Here is a 19,283-nt window from a genome sequence, read left to right on the forward strand (position 1 = left end):
AGCATTTCTTTCTTGTTTTACTTGAACGGTTGGCTAACCAGGAAGAATAAAATATCGATGATGTATGACGGGAACTAATTGTCATTAATTGCTAATCAGTGATCTATTTCAGAGAGAGATTAACTCATTCGAGCTCATTCCAATCAGAAAATTAATCGCCGACTCTTAATTTCAGTTTCTAACTTTCCAAAACTCATCACTTAAAATGTAATCTAAAGATTGTCATATGCAACCATGTTATCAATCTCTAATCGCATCCAAGCGTATAGGGCCTACATGTATCAAAGCGGGCATAAGGCAAATACTGGCTGTCATTTTTCCAAAATGTTTAGTTTAATACAATTTAGAATATTTTAAACTAATTTTTGAATTCATGGAATCAAAAGAAGGCAAGAGTCACCGATAAGGCGCCGACACCATGTCTTGCGACATTCATATGCAAAATATCCCAAAAAGTAGGAATACGTCTTCCTTTCCGATGAATGCTGTCGGCAAGGAAGAACTTGCTTTCGGTTGGTTTTTATTGGCATTAATTTTAGAGAAGAGTTTCAACTTTCAAGTGTAGGATGTACCCATTCACTCATGCTTGACAGAGACTACAGGTTTTTCTTATAATCAACTGCAAGTAACGACTTGGCTGGACCGTCATCAGACATCCCATTTCATAAACCATAGCACAAAAATAAATTTCAAAATATTGCAAATAATACTGAGGAAGTACTTTTTATTTCATCACATCACGGTCAAAAGATTATGTTCTGAGGCATGCAGTAAAGGCAAGACATTTTACAAACCACGTTTCAACAAAATGTAAATCCGTCGGTATTTTGATTTTCTCATAGACTACAGATAATCAAAATTGAATCCGCGTATACTAAACCTTTTCATAGGTAACAGATAGTCAAAATATAAATCCATGAATACATTAATTTTTTTACAGGTTACCACCTCTGAAGAAAGCATACATTTGATAAAACCGATGTCATCCAGCATTTGAGAAACTCTGGAAACCACCAATCTGCTCTCACACATGTACTTGAACTTGATCAAGTTGGAAGGCATATCACCATGCATGGTTGAAGGTAGATAGCACAAGTGATTAAAAAAACAGCTTCATGTCCTCAAAGGAAACCTATTATCTCCGAACCAGGCATAATGTCATATGTAACTTCATTTTTGTTTCCTCATATACCATCCAGGGTGGCTTGTTCATGCCAGACACCATTCAAATTTGACTGCCACAGCCTAACCATACCATCACTTCCAGAAGTAGCTAATGTCATACCGCTCATATCCCATTCCAATTGCCATACCTGAAGAGAAAGTAAAAAGCAAATAAATTAGCATATGCATGAATCAAAGAAAAGATAAAAATGAAAAAACAATAAAGCAAACGGATGCTTTCTCTGAAAGGTGTCGTGCTACTTTGGCATGAGAGCTTGACTAACATGGCATCTTTTTCATTTATAGTGGAAGCAGAAAATCCAGACTTCAACCATCATAGTAGTAAAACGCCCCTCCCCAACTCCCAGCAGGTATGCCCAGCTTTGCATTGCATAAGGAAAGGTGCCCATGAGAATTGAAACGTCATCTTTGTTCTAATAGCCACGGCATACCTCACTAGACCAACCCTTTCTGGGTCTACTGGAATCAAGGATGTTTGCATCTAAACGCCAATATCAGGCAGACGGACCTTAAGGTAACAAAGTCTCAGCAGTTTAGCTTATATATACCTCCCCATCGTGACCAGAAAGCAATGCAACTTTCTCAGATGATATCCTTCCATCAGTATCAGGTTTGAGTCCCAGGTGCCATATTGCAATTCCTTTGCATGTTGCAACAGCTACTACCTCATAAGGCCTACAAGAACAAACAAGGTTGTAATTTCTCATGAGATTTTTTTTAAATACTTTTATATGGGTAGCCGCAATTTCCTTGCCTGCCAATATTTGGAGCCCAAGCAACAGCATACACTGGATCCCCCTGGTCGCCAGGTAAAGACAACTCAGCAACATGTTTCCATCTTTGATGAGCCTCATCAAATTCCCACACCTGTAGAACAGTAAATTATTTTGAATCACGTCAAACCAAGTTGGTAATAACCAGAATTCTTATGCAATAACTTACATCCTCACATCGTTATCTGCAGTAAAGTTTTCTTCTCACAATCAGTTCAGCATTTCTACTATTAGAATTAAGTGGACAAAGTGAACAAATAAATAAGCTTCAACGTTCTGCTTCTCAGAATTCACTTGTAAAAGCCAAAACTTTTGGGGCTTTGCCAACTGATTTTCAGTATTGTCTTGACTCTTGAGCACGTGAAGAGAAATGAATAGTTGTGGATAACAGCCATAGGTCTAAAATTTCCATATCACAATAACCGTCGATTCAGTGGTTACAGAAAGAACAGGATGTCAGTATAACTTCTGAATACCTTCGAGGAATTTAGCTGTGATGTATCTGAGTTAAAACCAAGGATGAACATTGAACGTTGTGATTCAGCCCTTTGTGGACTCCAAGCAATAGAAGCAGACAAGCATAAGGGTTTAACAAATCTAGCAACTGTGTCTGATACATTCTGAAATTCTGCCTGCAAGGACCACACATTCCTTATATCAATTATTCATAACAATTTTAAATATGTAATAAAGTATCTACAAGAGAAACTACCAAACATGCCATTCATTGCCCACAAGAAAATTTATCAAGATTCTTGTAGACATAAGCACTGGATAATTCTGAGGGAGCAAAGAGAAACCATCCTTTAGCATACCAACAGAAGGTTTATGAATACAAAAGAGTGCTTGATAGAAGGAAGCCACCAAAAACAATTTAAATAGCAACTACATCATTGACTTACAGTTACATGCAACAGTTTCAGTTTTCGGGTGATTATGTCAAAATATCTTCATATTTTTCCTAATGTTGTTCTTTGGAACTTTCTTGCCAATAAGTCACAACCACAAAAGACTGTTAAAAATTGGTGACTAGAATTTGTAGAAATGAAGTTTCCACTCCCAACTGCTAATACAATAGAAAAGCAGAAGTTACCCATTTTTTGTGTCACCAGTGCATTTTTTTTCCGATTTCCCAGTGTGTTAAAATTTTAAACGGCAACAAACTTCCTGAGGAAAGAATGTCTTATGATAAATCTCAAAAAATTTAACACACGGTCACCATTGTTAACAGCTCTATTGTCAACCTAGGGAATAGTCAGTCCATCTAGTTGCCTAGTCGGCCTCCTAGATGCTAGCCAACCAACTAATGCTTAGGTATTAGTCAGTTGGGCCCACAATGGAGACTAGTTTGTAGCCATCAACTGGTGACTAAGTCACATGGGTACTTCAATAACGTCCACGTACCCATGTCGCTGTACCCATGGTCTTGTACCCAAAGTGGGTACTTGGACACACTTGGGTACTTTATAGGTTCAAAACTCATCCAAACTGTATAATTTTACGTAATTTAATTTTTTTCAACTCAGTTTTCATTCTATTTTTTAAAGTTATTGTTCATGAACATGTAATGTTTTTATTTTAAATCACTTGTTTATTTAAATGTTCCTTTCATTCTGATCTTTTTGTGTTATTTTACATTTATACATATATATATATATATATATCCTGCCGTACCCTTGTACCCACATCTTCTAAAGTTGTCGTATCCATACCCGAATCTCTGTACCTCTACCCATGTGACTTAGCTGACCAGGCCCACAGTGGGCTTTTAAGAAAAGTTATTTTGAACCATCAATGTAAAATTCTACTAAGTCATTTCCTTAGTAGCTTTCCTTCAATCTCCCTTCAGACTTTGTTTTTTAGTTCTCTTTCCTCTGTCACATAGATACTTATGGAAAGACCATAGTCACAAATAACATCTCGGAGTTTTAAACAACGAGATTTTTCTCGAGTATAATATGGCGGCCTTGAAAAAAATCGGAAAAATGTATTTTTTTAAATTAAAAAAAACTAAAAATAGGGGGAAATAAAATAAGTGAGAAAATAACAACACAAACATCAAAAGATAAGTAGATTTGCAACAAAAAAAAAAAACTGTTTGGCATTAAAAAAATGAAAAAAAAGAGTAAAAAAACATGAAAAAATGCGTTTTTTCATTTTTAACGTTTTTAAAAAAAAATGTGTTTTTTTGAAGTTCTAACGGCATTTCATTTTTTTGCATTTTTTTTGCGTTTTTTTCAAAAATAACACGTTTTTTGTGACTATTGGAAAGACACCAAACCTGCTCGACATGGCTATACATAGGTGGTAGTATGAGACATGGCTTACTCAGGCTTTTTGAGAATGCCCTGTACAGGTGTTCCGACACACACCTTGTCCACTGTCCAAACCACTGTCATGAATATTGTTCCTGCTTTTTAACATTGAGATCTTTTGTGGTTTTTAACGTCAATTTTTTTTTTGCAAAAATCTTGGGAAAAACTAGTAAAATTTAAAAAATAAAAAAGGCATAAATGAAATAAATGAGAAACTAATAGGAAAACATAAATAAAAACTATATAAAAAAGATAAAATGAATGTTTTAATGATAATAAAAATGATGAAAATAATTTATTTAGTGTAAGTTTATATTTGAATCCATGATAATATCAATGCTGAAAAATAGAAAAATGAAAAAACAGGGAAAAATCGCAAAAAAAGAGAAAAAATGCGATAAATATATTTCCTTTTCCCAAAATATCACAATTTTTTCCCTTTTTTTGTTTTCTTATTTTTTATGTTAATATCATAATATTTTCGAAAATATCAAGATATTTGTGGCATTGGTCCAAACCGGTACTCTCTCTCTCTCTCTCTCTCTCTCTGCCCCCAAGTTCCCAACACAAACAGATAAAGACAGCAAAGCATATGAAAAATCAGCCTTGCAGGTACTCTCCCATCCTCTCTCTCTAAAATGTGAAGGTCTCTCTGATTCTATAATTCATTTATGTGTATATACAAAATATATAATATATAGGTGTATACAATTATGTAATTTATTATGCATATTCTCTATGTGTGTGCCTATATAAATGTGTTTGTGTGGGTGTGTATGTGGTCATGACCCGACACACTCCCACACCCGTTTTGAGTTCCTCGTCCGACAGATCCCAACCCACCCCCTAGTAGCTTTGATTTCAGCCATACCCACAAATATCGTCTTTGGGTTTTAAACAACAAGGTTTTTCGCAGGTATAAAACAACATAGTTGTTTTTTATGAGAAAAAATCGAGAGATTTTTTGCAAATTTTAAAACAATTGATCTTTTGGCAAGCAAGAGAGCGGTAGCCAAAAATCCTTAAAATAAAATGCTACATCACACAGACTCTTCAAAAAAGGGGCCGCACTCGTGTTGATACGACGCTAGTGCTAATACGGGTGCGGCTCCGACACACACCCCAACTGCATCCTTTTTTATGCATGTTCAAAATATTTTCTATTCTTTTTTTCCTTCTCTTTGTCCCTCTTTTTCTTTAGGACAGATTAAGCTACATTTATATATATATAATAAATATACTATATATATACAGTATACACCCTCGCCGCACCCTCGCACCCAAATTTTTTGGGATATGCTGCACTAGCAGTGACACTCGCACCCTCTACTCATGTGACAGATAAAATGGGACAAATGTGAAAATGCAAAAAGAAAAGATAAAAGAACATGAAAAAAATGACAAAAAGTGCTTTTTTATTTATTTTTTTCTTTGTTGGCATTTCTTTTGAAAGAACGTGTTTTTTTACATTTTTTCAGCTGGCATGTTTTTTAACATTTTTAATGCATTTTTAGAAAAAAATCTCATTCTTTGCAGCTATGGTTCTAGGCTTCTAGTTCTAAAAAAGTTAGAAACCAGAACAATCTATCACTCAACCAACCCCTTTTTAAGCCTTTTGAAAATATCTCACAATCTTCAATATGAGACTATACTTTTAGGATGATATAATCTACCTCCTTAAGGCACACAAGCCTGTGAATGTGGAACCATAGGTCTGAGTGTTGCACAGGCTTTGATATCAACTGTCATGACCCGATCTACTTCCACACTGGGCTCGTGCACATGATTTGGTGGATCCTACATTGCCTCCTAGCAGCTTTGGTTCCAGTGCAAGAACCATGACAATCTATCACTTAGCCAACCTCCTTTTAAGTCCTTTGAAGATTTCTCTCTCGTATATTGTTATGTGCAATCAGTGAACTACATGGTTGACAAGATTGATAGTAATATTTTGTGTCAGGTGTTACCTTTTCACTTTAAGTGTTGTCTATGTGATTCCATATACCCACAGTCCCACACTAATATTGTTTTAATCAACTGACTTTCAATTTTGACAACCAAGGTTAATTAGCAATAAAGATGCAACAACACAACCAAGTACAACTACAGTGTGGAGAGGACAACTCAGAATAGAGAACCTTGCATTAAGAATCATACCTGAAGCTGCCATTCCTTTAGTTAAAGATGCAACAACACAACCAAGTACAACTACAGTGTGGAGAGGACAACTCAGAATAGAGAACCTTGCATTAAGAATCATACCTGAAGCTGCCATTCCTTTAGTTCAAGTGGGTCCAGCAACTCATAAACTCTGATATGCCCATCAGCACAAGCAGCTGCCTGAAAACATTACAAGCCAGTGTGATTATTAATTTTTCTTAACCAATATGAAAAAACAAAACATTTGCAGACCACAAAGATAGACTCCAAGAATTACATAAGGTGATTCACTTACTTGAGGTAACAAGTGCCCAGTAACCAGCATAAGGTTATCACTATATATGCACATATTAGAAGATATACTAATGTCTGATACAGGGAAAAATTTTTTAGCATTTACATAAAAAAAGAGGAAGATATATCAACCATTAGAAGATTAAGCTCACTACAAAAGGGAGCAAAACTTTACAGAAATGAATATGTATGTGAAAACAAACATTGGGTTTGACCCAACGAGGGCAACAAATGCAGGAAATACCTCTAGAAGAATTTATATAAATTAATCCACTCATATAAAATTTTTGCACTAGGAAAAAAATCAAGAATAAAAAGAATATGTGCCTGAAATTCTAAGGAGCTCAAATTGTCTAACCAGGTTAGTGCCTTACACATGCATAGGAATTAAAACTGAAAGACAAAAACTCAACTTACCAACTTCAAATTTTTCCCACAGTTCCCAAAATTAAGATCAAGCACTCGAATTTCTTTGATCTCAAACAGTTTACACAGCTTCCATGTCAGATTTGTTTTCCCTGGGTACATGCATACAAAGATGTACAGAAATCAGCCTATGTCTCATAGAAATAGAATAGAATCTTTACAACCTAAAAGTAGTTTTTGAGAAACAAATGAAAGTGGACCTGACCCAATGAACATGTGTTCTCCGTGATACCTTCAGATACTTGTTCAACCCTCATTCACCATTTCAACAATGCCATCAAGAGCAGGCATTAATCTTTTTTTAACGTTTTGTTGATATATTGGGCATACACTTAGAAGACATTTAGATGACTCCCAAAAGCAGGGCCTGTTGACTTTTATACAAGGCTTTTTGACAAATAAAAAAAAAATCCTGCCTGGAAGACAGATAACTAGGTTATACAAGGCTTGAAAATTTTTTAAAAAAAATCCTGCCTGGAAGACAGACATGGTTTTGCTTTTTTGTGGAACGGATCTCAATAATCCTTTCCTCTCACAGATAATGTTCACCCTTACCACTTTCTGGTGAGGATGAAACAATTTTCTGAGTTTTACCAGCCAGTGGCTGGTTGGAAATGGTCAGACTGGCAAGACCAGCATTTTCCAGACAACCACGGCAAGAAATATCTGCGAAAATGTCAAAGAAAAAAAAAAGAAACAGTGGTTTTCTTCACCAAAAATGAATTCTCCAACCACCAAGCTGCTAGGAAATTAGTCAACCATGATTGCCAAACACTATAACCATAGCCAGCCCATTCTGTAGAGTATAGCCAGTGAATGACTGGGAAATCAAACAAAGAAATTGTAGTTTTTCTGTCTTTCAAACCAAAGCCCCAGTAAAGAGTTTCATGGCACCTAAACACAGCAATTTCCAGGTTTTGTGCAAATCTGGCCAAATGTTGGATTGAATGCAATCATGTTTTGGACCTGCTATCCAAATAGGGCCTTAAGTTTATACACAAGATCAAATTATTTCAAGAAAACATTTAGGTTAACAAATAAACAAAGCATCATTCTAGAACAAAACCATGAAACAGAATGAAAATTTGTCCTGAGAGCAAGAGCAGACTACGTACCTTCATCAGTTTCTTCCCACAGTGAGAAACTCCCGTCAATACAAACACAAACAATTGCATCACCAAACTCTGGAGGGACCCAGACAACTTTTGCAATAGCATGCTCGTGAGCCTGTAATAAGAGACCATTTAAAATGGAAAAAACTTGCATAATAAGAATTCAAGTAAGGAGAACAAGTTATCTTTTAAAGGGTGTGTACTTGCTTGAGCATGTACTTCACTTTGTCACAACATTTCTGATCCATTGCATGTTTATCAAGCCTCATCTTTTGAAAAACATGCTTTTATGTCAGTGAAGTGCAGCAGGCCTCAACTGTTTCAATGGGCAGTCGAGGTGTGAGCTCCATAGGTGTCAGTTATCAGAGCAAGCCAAAACATGCATAGTCCCTGTCGCTGGGAGTAGTAGCCTTGGGATTTTGCAACTCCAAGTGAGTGGCAAATACTCTCAACCAAAATGTGTTTTCCCCATTTTGCCGTTGGTCCGAAAGAAAGAAAATCCCCAGTTAATAAAAAGAAAAAACATACTTTTTACAAATATAAGCTAGGTGCTGCAAATATATGTACTCTAGAACTCTGTTATTAAATGAAAATCAGTGCCAGGATTCAAAAAATGGATCTTTGAGTTCCTTTCTCTGCCAATCAAATCATATATGATTCTTTTTTGCCTTTCAGAGATTATAATTTTCCCTTACCCAAATCAACTGAGGACCTAAATTTAAGAGTTCAATTGAAGAATGAACGAGAACATGTACACTATTCACTATTAAACCCAGTGAGTCCCACTAAATCTAATAGGTTATAGCAGGAAAATCACACAAACCTCAAGGCACCTACCCTTGGCTGGTTGCCAAGGTTGGCTGCTACTGAGTGAATCACCTTTTGGAAATGCCTAGGCTATTGCCTAGCACACCTAGGCTCAACCAAGCATTCAAAACCTGAGACATTTTCTGTTTTCCTCTTTTTCTTCATCTTTTTTTTTTGTTGTCCGAGGCAGATCATTTTTCTTTCCCTTTTGTGATCTGAAGTAGTTTTTTCCTTCTTCCTTTATGCAGATTTTCTTTTCTCATTCCTTTTCATGTTGCATGCGATTTTAATTAGAAATATGTATGAATATATGTATGTATTTATGTGCCTATGATTATAAGTTTATAACTGCACTTACATTTTATATAGGAATTAAAATATTAGAACTAAGACCTAGTTTTGGTATCCAAAAGATTAGAAACCTTCAAACTTTAACTCTGCAACTTTGCTCTTTCAAACTTTTGATTAAGCTTATAAACTGGTGATGCTAAATTGTGAACGACGCTATCTTTATGCACCTTCAAGCTTTAACTGCCCAACTTGGCTCTTTACTTTTGATTATGTTTATGATCATGTTACGGCTGCCTCAATGTTAGTGTGCATTTTAATTACTTTGCTGTTATGAGTTGATACTCGTAGCTTTCTCATCAAGGAATGTCTGAAACTTGTTGTTAATATCTCACAGATATTTCATAAAATGGGGTCTCCGTAGACCCCCAATCACCAAACCTTGCATGATTAGCTATAATTAAAAAGTAGATATATATATATTCGTATTTTATTCGTTTACGTTTTTTTAGACAGATTAAGTCGCCCAGTCCACCGCAAGTTCTAGCATGCCAAGCGCTTTTGACAATATAGCAGTCCTCACGAGTCCGTAACTACAAATTCTAGAAGTCGTATTAGGCAGATGAAACCCAATTTTCATAATGATGTGCCTCCAAAAAGACGATCCAATAAACAGAAATATTTGCTCGATTTAGGATGAAGATGAACTACATTACTACACAAAACATTTAACCGAAGCAAGAAACGCCAAAAATTAAATGGTAGAGATGAACAAAGTAGCCGCAGCAGCCGCTATGATCAAGGCGAACTGCCTACGGAGGAACCCAGTGCCCTGAAGTATCACATTCTAATGCCCAAAAAATGGATCATATAGTGTCCCCAAATCCGTGCCAGGACCCAAGACGATAGATACTTGATTTCCCTGTTGTCCCAGCTAAACAAGGAGAAAAAAGACACTAGATCCCCAGTGTAACCGCACGCGATATGTTCGCTTTTTTTACTTATAATTTTTCCTTAAAGAATCAGCGGCCCACAAAAATTGAGTGTTCAGTTGAAGAATGAACAAGAACGTGTACGCTATTTAAGTCAGCGAGTACCCCAATCTTAACGGGCCATAGAAGTAAAACAACACAAACCGCATAAACAAAAACAAAATCAAGGACATGAACTAGAAAGAATGAGGGAACATAAAGGAAAGGGAGATTGTACCCTCCATTTGTAAGAGCAGGTGAAGGAGGAGGAGGTGGAGGTGGGATCATCGGCATCGTAGATGGAGACGGTACCGTCGACGGAGGCAGAAGCCATTCTCTGGCCGTTGTAGCTCCACCCGCTGCAGTTGGCTCCGTCCTCCATGCTCACCACCGCCCTCTCCATCCTCTCTCTCACTCTCTCGCGTTTCCCGCTCTCGATTTTGAGGCAACAACATTTCCCGTTGTCGAGATGTGCCCCCTAAATGACATCTGAACGGGTTTGGTTCGGTTTCGGAAGAACAAATGTTCGATCCATCCAGTTCATGGAAATCTGGCCTGTACGTCAATCGTCAGGGATGGTCCAACGGATCTGGTTCAGATCTGATATAGCAAATCAATATTTTGGCTCGAAATAGGATCCGGATCTAATACTAAAAAAACTGAAATGGTGTCGGAATTTTTGCATGTTATTGGATTTGGATGTCCAAAACTCAGATACATGTCATGAAAATATATCATATCCGCATCCAATGCCTAGTCGAATGTGGATTTTCTTATCCAATTCAGTTCAAATCAAAACATCGAATTACATGGAAAGCTTCCTATAAAAGTTGCAGATTCGAATACTTCAAACGTTAGAAATTTGGATGCAGCCAATGAAAACCAAAGACCAAAGCTGTACTCCGACCGCTTACACGTCTCCATAACCCTAGACAAAAAATTAGAAAAAAAGTGAAAACTAGAATGTAAAAGGTTTACATCATCGTGATATTTTAAAAAATCTCATGATATTTACGAAAAAAATAGCAAAATCTCGTGAAGTTTTGCAAACCTCACCAAAGTGATATTTTCACGATTTTTAGTGAGAATTGTATTACTTTTTAGCATTGACGATTTTTAAAAGTTTTTAATGGTTTTTATGACTTTTAATTCTCAAAAAATCATAAAGATTTTTTTCGAGATTTTACTGACAAGTACAACTTCACTGAAAAAAAATATCCGAACGATATATGCGACAACAGTTTACAAGTTTTTTTTTTTGGTCCCCAATAAATACAAAACATGATAGATTGTGAAGGGTGTGAGGATACTGTCCTTTCCAGTGGCGTTTCACTGGTAAGGCTGGACGTTGGAGCTAATTCCTTAACGCTTACATCTCACAAGACAGTCTAATCTTTTAAAGGTTCTCCCACATGTAAAGAAAATGGATTAGTTTGGTTCGGTGAAGGAAAAAAGAAAAAATCCAGGCTTAGTATGCCGTGTGACTTTCTTGAATATTGTACATTTGTGTCTAAACTAACCGTGAAATCTAGCAAAAAAGATCAGATTTTGAGCTAGCCAAACTTATTAAAAAAAAAAAAAGTATTTGGTTCTGGGCACAATTTTAAACTTAGTTGGTGCTGAGAGAAGCTAGATCTCTTAACGTAGCGAAATAGTTGGATTTAAGATCTTTGGCGGGTGTTTGCATCTCTTTGGTTGCTTTCCAGAACTAGACTTCACCGTGAAGAGTTACGCGCGATATGCATTTTTTATCTTTGCAATAGAATACAAACCTCACATGATATGCTCCCACTATAGGAAACCAGGTACTCTTTCTTTCTGATGGGGCAGAAGACTCGTACTCCAAGAACAACAACGTTCTTACAATGATAGACCAACAACGATGGAGAACACCCTTATGCATGTTCTCGACGAACATCTTTTCATATGTTCCGACTGATTCGCCTCAAACAGATCAGTGAACTGCTGAGCTACCAATTTGGTGAATCAGCTAAAAATATATGAAAAAATATTTTTTAGGATAAAACAGGAAAATCTACTTAAAACTTAGAAATTCTTCAGATATTTTTAAATAAAAAGCGACAAGTGAAACTCTTGAATTAGCCACATAAACGAATTGGTTTGCCAACGACTCGTTCCAATGGCCGATTCTGGATGATACTACTAAGCAGTGTTCTTTAATTCGTTTCCGAGATATTATCCATAGCCTGAAAGCTTGATGTTCTGATCAGATGATCACTGTTATAACAGTTGTTAAGAGTAAGAGACGACCCGATACAATATCAATCGGGGAAGCTTTGAATTTCGAACAGTGATGAAGACGTGACTCCACCTGACCGAGCAGGACTTGTTAAGGTCGAGGTCAGACAATCAGCAGCTCCTCTCTCCATCTTCAATAAGAGAGAGAGAGTGTGTGTGCATGATGGCAATACGACAGGAACGAAGCCGGCCATTAAAGGCGTGTGCATGCATGCGTGCAAGGAAGTAGCAATTAATAAGCGTGTTGGCGATCGATTTTGAAGTGGTGGAGAAATTTATTGTCATGTTGGCAGCGGCCATGGTCAGGTCACTAAATTGCTCCATTAAAAGCAGCAGCCGCCGCATCTTCTCTATTCGTCCAAACAAAAAACTGATAGGTCATCTTTTACATGTAGCAGCACCTCGCTGAATTGATAGCACAGAAACAGAAAAAAGAGAAAAATACAAAGAGAAAGAAGGACATGATAGGCTCTTAGTTAGCTAGAGATTAGGGTTTCGTTTTCTTTCATAGGGTTGCAGAGGGAAACAGTTCTGCTTCAATAGGGTTGATGGAATGTCTGCTGGATTTCGTGGGCGAGCTCTTCGGCGCTGAGTTTGCATTCGATGCCAATCTGCAGCAGAAAACAAAGAACCGATGAGATTCATTAACCCAATCATTAGATTTACCGTTCCCAGAAGTCGGGGAAAAGTAAAACAGAGACCGTAAAAATTAAGAGTGGTTTCGTCCTCCTCTTCATTATCTTCTCTTTTGCCCTTGAATAACACGGAATATAGTTGTTTAATGACAAGATTGGAGAGACAAAGGGTGGTGCATTAACAAAAAGTTAGTCACAAGCAGCCACCATTTTACAGAGAACTAAAGAGAGAGAGAGAGAGCATTATTTAGTATTGACCAACTTTACGTAGATGGGTTGGCTTAGAGTCCTCAAGTTCATGTTTGAGAAGGTTAAAGGTCGAATTTTTTATGTGGCGCTTTTCTTCTGTAAGACTGAAAATAAAGCTAAACTGTTTGGTTGAGAAGCTGGAGAAGAAACCAGAATATAACACTTTGGATCTACATCAAAGAACTGGGTAATTTCACACAAAAAAAAACGTAACTGGATACAGGACCCGGGGAGCTTGATACTTTACATGCTGAAGAACTCATTCGTCTAAACGCTATACGTCGACGACTTTATCCTTTTTCTTTTCTCATTCGTTTTCAGAGGCCTGTTTGAATGCCTGGGCATTTCATGTAGTAGAGGAAATATGATTCAAATTTTTGAACTCTGTCCCAGTTCCCTCAAACAGGGATGCAAAATATAATCATTGGTCTCAATTCCAGAAAAAAAAATTAAACGAAGTTTCGTCAAAAATTGCTCATTATGGTACAAAGACGGACGGGAAAAGAAAATGTCGTAACTGTTACCTAGAAAAGTCTCTCCATTTCACAAAACAAGGGAATCTTCATCCTGGAATGAAGATTCATTCCATTACACATGCCACAAAAATGGAATGGGAAGCACTATCCCATTCCACCGATTTCTTGAAACATATTTCTTTAAACTGCATTCCAGTTCCATGTTTCAAGAGGATCAAACTATACTAAGGGTAGAAAAGAAACGAGGTTTATTATCTTGAAAACTGAAGGGAAGCAGAACTACTGTTTGTAGATTTCTGAAACTCAAACGTCTTATGCACATTAAATGATGAGTGGAATCCAAAAACGGGAAGAAAACGAACCAGTTGCTAACCATTTAACATGGAAAACAGTGTGCCCAACAGAACTTCAGCGAGAGAGAGAGGAGCTTCACCTTGATCGTGAAAGTGTTGAGCATGGTGTCGTCAACGGTGCTTATGCTGACATGGAGTATCTCCAGAGACAGACACTCAAGGGCGGTCATTATCTTAAGGGCCTGGCCGGGGATCCTGTGTGAGACGGTCTTGAGCAGCACGTTGGGGCCGGAGAACTTCACTTCCACGTCGGCGACCGGAGACTTGGAGTTGGCGGCGAGGTCCTTCACTCCGTTGTCGTAGTGGTGAACCTCACGAGGGGAGTTTAAGGAGGGAGTCATAACAAAAGACAGCGACTGTGCTTGCTGTTGCTGCTGATGTTGGTGTTGAAGGTGCAACTTGGGCTTGTAAGGGCTGGCTGGCTGTGGAGTCCTTGGGCTTATGGGGAGGCTCATTCTTGGGCTCAGAGGCGCGGGCCTGGGGCTTGACATGGGTCTAGGACTTGAAACTGACCTGGGGCTCAGCACATCGCTGTAGGCCTTTCTTTGCTTCTTTGCCTCTAGAGACTGCAACACCGTTTGCAGTTCCTTTATGAACTCCACCACCCCTCCTATGATCGATGCTTGATCCCCCTATGTATAGCATTATTAATATTTTTAGTCGCAGTTGCTGGAGATCAAAACAATGTGAAAAAAGCCTTTAAGAATCAGGAGTGCTCAAGAAAAAGTGTCATGAACAATTATGAAACGAGAAGTTTAAAGTTCAGTTTTGTTTCTGATGAATTTATAAGTGACTTTGTAAAAGAAACTATCAAATGCATTAAAGTTATATGCCGGCATTGCTTCCTTCTTTCTTCAGTAAAGATCTTGTAACTAGAACTTACTCTTTTTACGTAGAAGCAAGGCATGAGCGAACGTAGAACAGAAAGATGCTCGTTCATTTGCTTCCTTCGGTTCCTCTCGACCGTGATGTGTGACACGCGTGGTTGGCCGTCCGCCATTACCTCCTCCTTGACAGCGTTCTGTCCCGCTGCCTTAAGCCGTTTGCTGCTGTTACGCTTTGCTTCGGCATCTGCTTCAGAGACCACCTGTTCGGCCCCTCGGCGACAGCCCAACAGAGTCGGCTTTCGGTTGGTGACGGAGTTCCGGTCATCCGATTTCGCGCTGGGGAGTGGCACAGGAAAGGGTGGCATGGAGACCTCCGGCGAGCAGGGAACGCAGTCGAGGGTCTCAAGGATGCTGAAGAGGTTCTCCGGTGAAGACGGCCCTTCCAAGGCCGACGTGTCACAGAAGCCAGGGTCGTTGAAAAGGTCGGTAAGGATGTCACCCATCTGTGTTTCTACGGGAAACCACTACCAAGTAGCCGGAAAACCGCTCTTTTTTCTAACAAGCTTGTGCACTTCTCTTATATCAGGCACGTCGGTGGCTGATAGTTTCACCAGAAATCAGGTGGGTTGGGCTGGAAGACCTCTCTTCTTTCTCCTAAGGTTTATAGAGAGAGAGAGAGAGAGAGAGAGAGAGAGAGAGAGAGAGAGAGAGAGAGGGGGAGAGATTCGGGTTTGAAAAAGAACGGCTACGATAGCCATTATAAAGGCACTTGCCGAAGGAAGGGTTTGCTTCATTTCCAGGACGCTTCCCATCGTCCTTGAAAATGACGAATTTACCATGCAAACATTTATCGTATCACGTATTACTTTCTCGGACTTTCGGCTAAGATCGAGTGCAGTATAAAAAGTAAATAATTTTTCTCTCATGGTGGGAGTTTTTCTGCATTCTGCAGTTCAAACTTTCTGCCTGGCCGTCACAATTACCACTGAAACACAAAAAAGTGCCTCTCCCTCTCAACATAATTGGTATATATATATATATATATATATATATATATATATATATATATAAGCTGATAGGGAGCACGTACGAAGTGAATCTAGCGGAAGTTAGATGTTTAGCTACTTTTTTCCCCTTACCCAAAGATATTGAAACATGATATAAAGTTCCATGATACGTAAGCTTGAGCTGTAAGATTTGCCAATCATTAAATTTTCTCAAGCTTGCAGTTATAAGTTTTGAGCAGTAAATTTATTGCATGCAACGGGAATACTTGAGGAGCTACACTTTAGATCATGTGTTTAGATATGAGAAAACGTATTGGGGAATAAATTTATTGCTACTTAAAAAGCTGGTACATCATGTCAAGCCAAATCGAACACTGTTCTTCACTGTCGGCTTACTGCTCAGATCGTTTCACATGTTCCAACGAGCTCCTGATTCTTATTTACTCTCTTAGCTCAAGAGAAGCCGAATCTACAGCCTTCACCTCGTTTTCCACCCCGGACGTCTCTTCTTTATTATCTGCACTCTCTGAATTCTGATCTCTCTCTCTGGTACGTCCATAGTCATGGGAATACGTGAGCGAGAAGCCCGAATTTCTAAAGCGCATGGAACCTGTCAGGTCGTAACGATCACACAAAGCTTTACGTCTCACGAGTACAAATCCGGTGCAATACTATTCAAATTCCTAACGGCAATTCAAAGATGTGATCTCCACCATTCACAACTCAGAATCTCCTCTTAATTGAGGAGGTTGCTTGTCTACATAAACAAACCCAGGTCAGCGGGTTGTTTGGATAGAGGCAATGAGTTTTAGTTTGATTTTCATGAGCACTATTATTCTTATGTTGTTGCAAAGAATTGAGCACGGCATAAAGTTTATAAAGTTTATAGTACATTATCTTCCTACCAAACAATGACGCAGCCTTGAGTCCTGAGTGGTAGGCCGTAATGCTTTCACTCACCCGAATTGTGTACGCCTAAACAATGGTAGACAAGGATAAAGAGAAAAGAAACTTTGAGTTTCTCAAAAATCTCGCCTGGGAATTGTGCTTGCATACGATTGTAACATTACATGACAGAAACATAAAAAAGAAAGAATAATATATATGCATGTTGGCGTGTGACTCCACGAAATTGATGTGCCATTCAAGCCTCACAATATTGATTTCCTAATATCATTGAGAGATCATTATCGAACCAACTTGGCTCTGTTCATATCCCCATGGGCTTTCTACGAAGCCAAAGGCATTTTTAAATTTGCAAGGCTCTCTGAACCGTCAGATCTTGACAAGTGGATGCCGTTCCATTTATCTCTTGTGGGCTTCACATCCCCAATTTGGACGTGGGTCCCAGAAAGCACACATGGACTTATTTAGTTCCTCCTAGTTGGGCCTGGTGCTTGGGCATGCATCCCTAGTATACGTGCACCCCGCAGTGCTAAGCCTCAGCCAACTCCTGCTTGCTTGCAATTAATATAGATGTATTTGGGAGCCTTGCATTCAGATCCAAACATGATTTTTGTGTACTTTTAAAGTGTGGATTTTAGAATTTATGAAAAGAATTTAAATGCCATGTACAAGTTTGTGTGGAAGTATCTTTTGACATACATATAGGTTTTGAATTTGAATCTTCTACAAAAACGCACTCAACTTTTGGTGGGTATAACAAAAACATGCTCAAATTTATGTTTCCTTCATTCAAATGTCTACATGAAGTAAGCATGAGCAGTTAAATGAAAGAAAACCAAAATTCGACGTGCAAAAGTTGAGCTTGTTTTTGTAAAATTTTTTCGTTGGAATTATGCATCTATTTGAGGACAGAGCTGCAATGCATAAATAAATACATCGGCAATGTATTAATGTATCGGCGCTTTTAGAGACACTGGAGATCTAGCATTGCCAAAGCCATGGTGCAGCATGCATTGCCATCAACTTGCATCTCTCTTCCTACCAATGTGGCTAAAAATGGGCGGAGCCTTGTTACATGAAACTTTCTGAACCAAATAGTTGGCAACGCTTTCAGTGGTACAAGTTGAACATGTCCAACATCCAGCATGTGGCATTTATTCTTCGAAACCAGTTCTAGATCTCCAACATAATTGATTTTCTGTGGTTAGAGTGCCTATACATTTTCTCTACTTACCTTTGGATACCCCTTCAGGGTATTTTTGTCTTTTCAGGCACCCGAACATACAGCCGGTGTTCCGAGGCCGAAAACATAACCAGTTTGGCACTTGGAATCTACATACATGGTAAGGCTTGATTTAGCTCAGCTAAGTGTGGCTTAGTCTTTACCAGGAGAGCATAGCAGGCCAAAAAGACCTTTGATGGCTTAGTCTTTACCAGGAGAGCATAGGTGCAGCTTGTCTAGTATAAATTAATGAGCCTAGCATGAACAATGGCTTTCTTTCTCGGGTTTCGGTTGGTTGCTGAGCTCATTCAAGAAGACCTTTCCCAACTACAAGAAGATTGTCTTTTGAATCATGAATGGCTGGTTAATCTGACACTGTACACACACACACACACACAGAGAGAGAGAGAGAGAGAGAGAGAGAGAGAGAGAGAGAGAGAGAGAGGTTTTACTGCTTGATGTAATTATTGATCCTAGCAGAAAGACAAAAGGCAGAACACTGATTCACTTTGCGGTTTCTGTTCGTTGCGACTGAATCATATCATTTCTTCTTTTATGACACTTAGAAAGGAGACATGCTAACGAACCAGCCATATGCCTCCCCATTAACTTAGATTTCCTTGATCCTTCGTCTTCTACTCATTGAAAAGCCCTTTGGTCTCTTTCACTTTCTCTGATGCTGCTGTTCTGGGTACCTAATGTATCACGCATAGAGAACAGTGCAGAAGAGACGAGCTCGCTCGCAACCCTTTTCTAGCTTTTGCCAGCTTTTCCCCAAAGGGCAGTGAGATGCTGTCGACCCCATTAAAATCCACGATGATGAATCAATTAAGGCGTGCTGCAAAGGCATTAAAAACCATTGGATTTACTGGTCGACTCGAATGCAACACTATCTAGCAGCTTCACTAGGTGGATAATGTACAAGGCCATTAATTCAACGCGCAAGCAGAAGGCCATTAATCATTCGCTCCAGTGGAGCACGTGCTGCGGCAAAGGCAGTCTACTGCTTGGAAATGAG

At 38.6% G+C, this 19,283-nt stretch overlaps 2 protein-coding genes across 3 annotated transcripts; both read right to left on the reverse strand.

The window, feature by feature from the left end:
- Positions 1 to 850: 850 nt before the first annotated feature.
- On the reverse strand, positions 851 to 10,792 carry LOC116246220 (protein SEH1). Of its 2 annotated transcripts, none has more exons than XM_031617978.2 (8): positions 10,570 to 10,792; positions 8,269 to 8,380; positions 7,145 to 7,245; positions 6,536 to 6,613; positions 2,435 to 2,590; positions 1,940 to 2,052; positions 1,734 to 1,860; positions 851 to 1,313 (listed from the first exon to the last, which is right to left on the reverse strand). In XM_031617978.2, exons 1-8 carry the CDS (start codon positions 10,732 to 10,734, stop codon positions 1,185 to 1,187), a joined length of 981 nt encoding a protein of 326 aa, XP_031473838.1. In that variant the 5' UTR covers positions 10,735 to 10,792; the 3' UTR covers positions 851 to 1,184. The 2 variants fall into 2 exon arrangements, with proteins under 2 accessions (XP_031473838.1, XP_049931602.1); XM_050075645.1 differs by lacking the exon at positions 10,570 to 10,792 and adding an exon at positions 8,469 to 10,548.
- Positions 10,793 to 12,905: 2,113 nt separating this feature from the next.
- On the reverse strand, positions 12,906 to 15,872 carry LOC116245332 (transcription factor SPEECHLESS). Its single transcript, XM_031616961.2, has 3 exons — positions 15,187 to 15,872; positions 14,384 to 14,935; positions 12,906 to 13,201 (listed from the first exon to the last, which is right to left on the reverse strand). The coding sequence occupies exons 1-3, from the start codon at positions 15,631 to 15,633 to the stop codon at positions 13,127 to 13,129; spliced, it is 1,074 nt and encodes a 357-aa protein (XP_031472821.1). The 5' UTR covers positions 15,634 to 15,872; the 3' UTR covers positions 12,906 to 13,126.
- Positions 15,873 to 19,283: the final 3,411 nt, after the last annotated feature.

This window comes from Nymphaea colorata, chromosome 1 (assembly GCF_008831285.2).
Source record: "Nymphaea colorata isolate Beijing-Zhang1983 chromosome 1, ASM883128v2, whole genome shotgun sequence".
Classification (NCBI taxonomy): Eukaryota; Viridiplantae; Streptophyta; class Magnoliopsida; order Nymphaeales; family Nymphaeaceae; genus Nymphaea; species Nymphaea colorata.

What these genes read in the sequence shown, in the direction of transcription:
- LOC116246220 (XM_031617978.2), bottom strand. Translation starts at nt 10,734, where the DNA reads ATGGAGAGGGCGGTGGTGAGCATGGAGGACGGAGCCAACTGCAGCGGG. An exon ending in GTGGGAAGAAACTGATGAAG is followed by an intron (nt 7,246 to 8,268) that starts GTACGTAGTCTG and finishes GCATGTACCCAG; the next exon opens with GGAAAACAAATCTGACATGG. An exon ending in TTTCTGGTCACGATGGGGAG is followed by an intron (nt 1,314 to 1,733) that starts GTATATATAAGC and finishes CTTTCTCTTCAG; the next exon opens with GTATGGCAATTGGAATGGGA.
- LOC116245332 (XM_031616961.2), bottom strand. Translation starts at nt 15,633, where the DNA reads ATGGGTGACATCCTTACCGACCTTTTCAACGACCCTGGCTTCTGTGAC. An exon ending in CTTGCTTCTACGTAAAAAGA is followed by an intron (nt 14,936 to 15,186) that starts GTAAGTTCTAGT and finishes TGCTATACATAG; the next exon opens with GGGGATCAAGCATCGATCAT. An exon ending in TCAACACTTTCACGATCAAG is followed by an intron (nt 13,202 to 14,383) that starts GTGAAGCTCCTC and finishes TTTCTGCTGCAG; the next exon opens with ATTGGCATCGAATGCAAACT.